The following is a 7,450-nucleotide window of genomic DNA, read 5'->3' on the forward strand; positions in this document are numbered from 1 at the left end:
CATTGTTTTACTAAGTGTTTTATCCTATTGTAAAGTGTCCTTGGGTGACTTGAAAGGCGCTCATAAATAAAATTTATTATTATTATTATTATTAAAACGAGTTGAATAGATGTGTAACATCTAAACATTTAGAACAGTGTCAAACTTGTCCTGGAAGTGATTCTCGGCGATCACCATATTTCATGTACATACCAGCTAAAACAACCGGGCCGCTGGACATCAACAACTAACCTTTCCATTTTCAGATGTTAATCAGGTCACATATAGCACATAGCAGGAAATAGTCTGTATTGAATACTGCTGTAAGCTTTATGTAGTGATTTAAGAAACTGTCTGGTGACACACAAGACCCCTACTTGATAAAGGTGAATGCACCAGATTATTAGCTGAGCGTTTTGCCCATCAACGCATCACACAAACTCAAAAGGAAAGAAAAAAGTCAGAAAAGTTTGAGTGAAAAGTGCTTTAAACTTTCCATTCATAGTATTTTTTTTAATTGAGATTAAAATGAGGCTGCTCAGAGGTGGCTGGAAGTAGGTACTTTGAGCTCACCCGTGGATTATTTATGTTTTCCTATTTTTGTCTACCTTTTTTTAATGTTACATTTCCCTGTGTCCTCTAGCCAATGACCAACAACAACCCATGGATGCTGCTCTACTTCATCTCCTTTTTGCTGATTGTCAGCTTCTTCGTCCTTAACATGTTTGTGGGTGTGGTCGTGGAGAACTTCCACAAATGTCGGCAGCACCAGGAGGTGGAGGAGGCCAGAAGACGTGAGGAGAAACGCCAGCGTCGCATGGAGAAGAAAAGGAGAAGTAAGATCCAGAGAACAGGAAGAAGCTGAAGGGTGAACGTGGGATACGCAGGAGTTGGGAGGGAGCTGAGTGCCTGAAGCACTATAAAGATTGAGGGGAAAATAATTAATAAAGAAAAGCAGAAAGATGAGACGGAAAATTTAACGAAATAAAAAAGAAAGTAAAAAAGGACGGTTTTAAAAAATCAAGTCATGTTGAAAAAAAAACATAGATGGAAGGAGGAGGACTGATGAGATCCAAAAATCTATTGGGAGAGGAACAAAGACTGAGTGTACAGAAGAATAAAGAGAAAATCTAGCAAAGAGATGCAAACGGTATACAGTCTATTATATAAAAAATGCTCACCTCTTCTCTCATACTTCCAGTTTCAGAAATCTTATATACAGTATATGTTTAACTTAATAGATGCAATCTTTTAAAGTCTCCACTCCTTGGGTAAAATCCACGTGGCATATGCCCAAGACTTCTAATTTGATCTTTTATATTACACATGATAATATGACGTTGAATGAGTCATTTTTTCAACTCATTTAAAGCTACTTAACCTCTCTCACACATTTATCAAATTCTCTCTTTATATAAGCACAGAGTTTATCTCAGTGTCTGACTTTTCTTCAGCTGCTCTGAGCATCATTATTCTTTCCCTCTTTTGGAATAAATTCACTACTGTGTAAAAGCCTTGAGTCGACTTTATTTCTCTATATTTTGTTAGGAAACTGGGAAATAGACATAGTGATTTAGCAAAATCATCTGCAAACATAGATGGAAATTTATTATATGAGGCAAAAAAAAAGTTTGTGCAATTCTAACATGCTTGAAAGTCAATATTTGGTAGGACTGTCTTTATTCGTCCACAATGCCTAAACTTTCTTACGCAAGCCTTCTTGTACTTTCTTGTAGTAGACTTTAAAAACTTTTATTTGGTCTCAGGGCCTCAGAAGTCAAACCTAGGCTGTTGCCCCCTGACCATCCACACCAATTGCGCAAAACCGGTAGACCTTAAGATGGTCCCACACTGCTTTAATAATGTTGGGGTCTGGGCTCTGAGGAGGCCAATCCATGACTGATAGTGTTCTATTTTTTTCTTTCTATCCAGCATTATAGCAGTATGTTTGGCACCACTTCCTGAAAATTTAAGCCATTGGTAAACAGGAACCTTCCAGATAGCATTGCGTGGTGGAACAACGTATATACTGACAACAACAATTTGAACAAAAGGTTTCAAATTTGGATTCTTCACTCTAGAAGAGCTGTTGCCACTTATTTGCGTTCCAGTTCTTGTGTAATTTAGCATGCCTCAGACATTTTCTCCCCGTTTCCCCTCCTTAAAAGTAACTTCTTGACAGCCAGTCCACCACTGAGACCATTTCTGATGGGACTTTGGTAACTTGGGCAAGTAGATCTTATGTCTTGTGTCAGGTCTTGGCTGGATTGGATCAAATTAATGTTTTTCTGACAGGTTGCTTGTAACAAAGTTTCTAAAGGTACATTTTAAAATGGGTTCTCAGTTTATGTTATATGTAGATGCAATATTCCGCAGTCTTTGAGGTAGGTGTCTGTTTTATGCTTGAATCATTTATAGGTCAGCGTTAAGCGGCTCGACAAAAAGAAAAAAAAACCCAAAACTAGTACTGTACTATAAATGAGTGAAAAAGCAGCCAATGTCCAAATAAAAGATCCTCAGCCTGAAGAAAGCCTCATAACCACTTACAAATATAGCCTAGATTCTTGGAAGCAAAGTATGAAGAAGGCGTAACTCAAGACTGAGTGTACAGCTTTTATTCACTGTTTGTTTAATGAAAAATTTTTGTCTGCATATTTTCTTTTTTGGTATTTTGTCATTTTTTGGTCATTTGTTTTATTCTACATTTTTCTAATTTGTCTTTCACTCCCATTTTGTTTTCCTTCTGTCATTTTTCCTTCTCATTCATTGACCCTAAACCCTAATTGTCTTATTTTTTTTTCTTCCTCTATCCAGAGGCACAAAAGCTGCCCTACTATGCATCCTATGGTCCTACACGCCTGGCTATCCATGCTCTGTGCACCAGCCACTACCTGGACCTGGTCATCACCTTCATTATCTGCATTAATGTCATCACCATGTCTCTGGAGCACTACGACCAACCACAGGTGACAGCCTTGCTTGAGGAGGATAGAGCGATGTTTTGAACAAATCTGCTGTTTCTTTCTCAGTCTCATCAAAAGCTTCTGAGTAGGTGTTGATGGTTAAAAGTTGCCATTTCCTGAGGGAAGTGGCCAGCCCGCTGCTCTGAATCAGCAATAAATACTGCCAAAAACTAAAGCATATCTTGAAGTGCTGGAATATAAAAAAAGTAAGAAGAGGCTCTTCACATGTTAAATGGATGGTAACAGTTGACTTTTTTATGCCATGTTCTTGCTACCCTAATGAAATAGCATAATCAAATGGTTTAACATATGATCACTAAAGAGGAAATGAAACTACCAGAGCAACCCACTCAAATCAGTCAGGATCTTTCCCTGTGGTGTTGCCCCCACTGTTTCCTCTCACATTTCTGACCTGTGGCATGTAGGCTGTATACGACTTGTCGTGTTGTTCGGTCTCAGTGTTGAGCTGAAAATGTTCTTATCTTGAGAGACAATTGTGGCAAACATATAAGGTATTAGCCACTTACATAGCTGTACACAGACAGCCCACGGAGCTCATTATTTTCAGTTGACTGTGTGAATTGCCATTGACATCCAAAGGCTATCGCCCACACATGCGAGGCTATCGTCAAAGAACTGCAGGGTTTATGGCTACATAACACTTGACTGAAGCCCTTTGGGAATAAAGGAAAGAAATGTAGCTGAAATGGTATTATAAAGGCTGCTTAAAGTGGAAAAGTTAAAAACACTGGCCTTTGACTTAACTCGTTTAACAATGAAAATAATTACATTTTTGTCTTCAGAGCAGAACTGCTGTAAAAATGAATGGTTTTGTAAGAGCTTTAACAGTAAAGTAACCTGACAAAAACACATTTTGAAAAAGATCTATATTATAAAATAAGTTATAACGGTTATTTTTTTCCTTTATCTGAACCTGAACAAACAAAATTGTTCCTAGTCCTATAAAGCTATGGACAGTTAGTTTTGCCTGGTATAAAAACAGAAAACAGGGAAGAAAGTCTCCCCAGCCACTTTTTCATCATAGTCTAAGGAGCTTGCAAAGAAAGGTCTCGACTTCTTTAAGTTTCTTGAAGACATTTCACCTCTCATCCGAGAAGCTGTACAGTGTAGCGAGGAACGCTCAGACCTCTACATCGGAGAGACCATACAGCCACTTCATAAATGCACGGCACAGCATAGAGGAGCCACCTCGACAAGACAAGACTCGGCTTTTCCATCTGCATCTAAAGGTCACTCTTTCGAGGACGCCAATGTGTAGGCGCCTTAACGCCCGCTCAGATCCTGGGCCATTTGACCTCAGGAAATCACATGATAGGGGGGGGCTAGGTTTCGCATTGGGCTCAAAAACCCAAAACCTTGGCTGATTCTGACCTATTTTTACACCTTGGCCTTGGTGATTAGGTAGAGGATCAATAGGGGGTCCATGACCCTCTTTGGGGACAGTCCCATAGGGCTTAAAATCTGTGACTCTCCACCAGTTGCTCTTAAAACTGAAGAAGCTTCTCAGATGAGAAGAAATTTCAAGAAATCCAGACGCTTTTCTTTCCAAGTTCCTTAGACATCCTAAAATGCTTAACCTTATAGATTAACACGACTAATTCTGGAAATCCTTCAGGTATTTTCTGGTCTTGATTATCTGTGTGTTTTAAGCTGTGATTTTGTAGCACTGTGGCGACCAGAGAGGGTAGATGGCCAATAGCATTCGCTGATTTCAAATGACTTATGGGTAAAATAAATAAATAAAGGAGGTTCTGAATTAAACTTCTCTCAACTTCAATGCAATTGATTGAAGCAACCACCAATGAGAGGACAGGAAATCATCTGCCCTGAAAATACATTACCTAGACAACCAGAAACATCCTCTAGCAACCAATTGTCAGCATGAAGGCATGCACAATGACCAACTCACTCTCTGTTTGGTCTCAGCTTCAAAACTAGTACTAAAAGTATTTTACCATAAGTCAAAAATCTACAAAGATCATTTAAAATAGCATCGTTATGCAGTTAAAGTCCAAACATCTGTTTGAAAATGGCAAATTTCTACTACCTCTCAACACACGCTTTGTTAATATGTAATTAGACTTGTTGTGGATAATCTGGTTTAATTATGTGCACTGAACATTACAAATGTTTGACTTGTGTAGCCCTTTTTTTGTCTGACTCATTAATACCAGCGTAGTAGAAAAAATGCTCTCTGTTTCTCCCTAGAGTGTGACATAATTTAGCTGTCTGTCTCAATTAAGCTCTCCTCTATTAAAATAAATTTGTTGGCAAGTGCAAATGTTGCTGACTCTGGCAAAACGGATTCACTGAACAACAATTCTCATAACTTGCTATGTTATTTGCTTCATTCTTCAGTGAACTGATAAAAAGACCATTTTACTGGCGTGAAAAAAGATAACAAATGTGCTTGTAATAGGTCACGGGAGAGGTGATATTAACTGTCTGCTGTTGTTGTCTCAGTTCTAACCTCTCTGTCCATCTTTCACCTCTCTTACTCCCAGTCTCTGGAGACTGCATTAAAGTACTGCAACTACTTCTTCACGTCCACGTTCGTGATCGAGGCCTCTCTCAAACTGGTAGCTTTTGGCTTTCGGCGCTTCTTCAAGGACAGGTACAGTCCCGGCTGCACTAAATCTTTGAAGCATGCAAAACTGATAAAATCTGTTATGTTATACTATAGCACCAGCAGCAAGTTAATCCTTGTACAGTCCATATTCTGGTATTATATACCACGGCCTTATCTCTTATATTTCTTCCTAATAGAGAAGCAGCTGCTTGCTGTGGCCAGCTAAGCTCTGAGAGACGACAGGAAAAAAATACAAGATCACAGATTCAAGGGCAAAACTTACACACGCAGATTACTTTGTGATTATGTCTTCCAGCACTCCTATACCTTCTTATAAATTGAATCATCTATTAAATGTACATAGAACCAGATTTGTCGTTAGTGAAAGCCGCCGTGTTCCCCCACCATGTTTGACTACAGTGGCCGTGATGGACATCTCCCTGTCAACTAATTGTGTTTTACGTATTTGCCTAGAGACCGACTATATATGTAAAACACCAAAGGGGAAGGAGAAGTTATAGGTGTTTGCATGCGATGGAGCGACATTTTAATTTGTGTCTGCAACTTCCGACTCAAGATATGAAGCATCATACCTATGTTTTATCTGCAGAGGAGTCCCTTTCACCAAAGAAACTAACACGTGAAGGAAAGAGACAACGTTACCAGCAACTTCATCAAATATCATCCTCTTCCTCCTCTCAAGTCAGACAAACATGCTTATTTATTCCCAATATTGTTGCAGTCAGTTATTGTCTGCAAATTAGATATGCAACACTCCTGTCTCCATACAGCTACCAGCTGTTGTTAGTGTCCTAAAAATTACGCTTTCTCTCTGACATACATTTTCATTACGTTCTCGCATCATATTTATTCACGTAAGTGTCTCAAGAGTTCAACAAGTCAGACAGTTTCACCAACACCTGCTAATAACAGCTAACCCTGTTAAGTCTAATTGTTGAATGTTGTCATTGGGCTTCTTAAATTTGTAAGTCTGAGTTCAATCTATAGGATCAAGACATTCCTTTGATCCTGACCACCTCTCCAGCCACTCTGTGCTGGGGGAGGTTTTAAAGTACATTTGTAAGTCTGAGTTCAATCTATAGGATCAAGACATTCCTTTGATCCTGACCACCTCTCCAGCCACTCTGTGCTGGGGGAGGATTTAAAGTACATACATCCTATCTGCAAGATCTGTTTCTTCTGTTGTAAGCTTCCTGCTTTTATGACCCTTTTGGTCAGCAGGAGGTCACACACACGCACACACACACACATTCTTGCACATGCATATACACACACACACACACACACACACACACACACACACACACACACACACACACACACACACACACACACACACAGTGCCTTGTCTTAGAACCACTGAGGGTTTTACAGAGGGAGGTGCTTGTGCTGTGACGTGTATTGTAACAGTTTGTCAATAAATAGCTGCGAGGGAAGCTGCTCTTGGGGGGATTTTGGGCATGAGACAGGTTAGGAGCGTGAGCTCCAAGAGCTGGTTCTTGACCAAAAACTTTCCTCGTTAGCGAGTGAAAAACCGGTTGTAGATGTTCTGTTATGTCTTGATGTCTTCATGATGAATAAGTCTCTAAACTAGCGGGGCTTGTGGAAACACAGACCCAACAAACCCCAGCTAACAGTGGCTAACAGAAGCAGAAACAGACAGAAACGTTCTGCATAGCCTCAGGAACTCACCTCAGTATGTCTGTCATTGGCCACAAGTCGGCTTCTTTGACTCATTGACTCAGATCAGACTCCTTTCACAAAGTTTTACAGCCTCTTCCAGAGTAAATAGACGTGGACGTTTCTCACCCTGCATTGACAGCTGAGGTAAACGGTGGACTCACAGCACTCTACTGAAACTCTGGGGAGAATCAGGTCCAAACAGTCGCAGAAACAT

At 39.9% G+C, this 7,450-nt stretch overlaps 1 protein-coding gene across 1 annotated transcript in view; it reads left to right on the forward strand.

Moving 5' to 3' along the window:
- LOC102197344 (voltage-dependent T-type calcium channel subunit alpha-1I-like) overlaps nucleotides 1–7,450 on the forward strand; it is a 154,277-nt gene that overhangs the window by 108,744 nt on the left and 38,083 nt on the right. Inside the window, exons 24-26 of the mRNA XM_013914563.1 lie at nucleotides 623–815; nucleotides 2,794–2,945; nucleotides 5,468–5,577. Coding sequence (XP_013770017.1) covers nucleotides 623–815; nucleotides 2,794–2,945; nucleotides 5,468–5,577 — 455 coding nt within the window. The remainder of the gene's footprint in view (nucleotides 1–622; nucleotides 816–2,793; nucleotides 2,946–5,467; nucleotides 5,578–7,450) is intronic.

Source organism: Pundamilia nyererei, unplaced genomic scaffold (genome assembly GCF_000239375.1).
Source record: "Pundamilia nyererei isolate P.nyererei 1_Seehausen unplaced genomic scaffold, PunNye1.0 scaffold00205, whole genome shotgun sequence".
Classification (NCBI taxonomy): Eukaryota; Metazoa; Chordata; class Actinopteri; order Cichliformes; family Cichlidae; genus Pundamilia; species Pundamilia nyererei.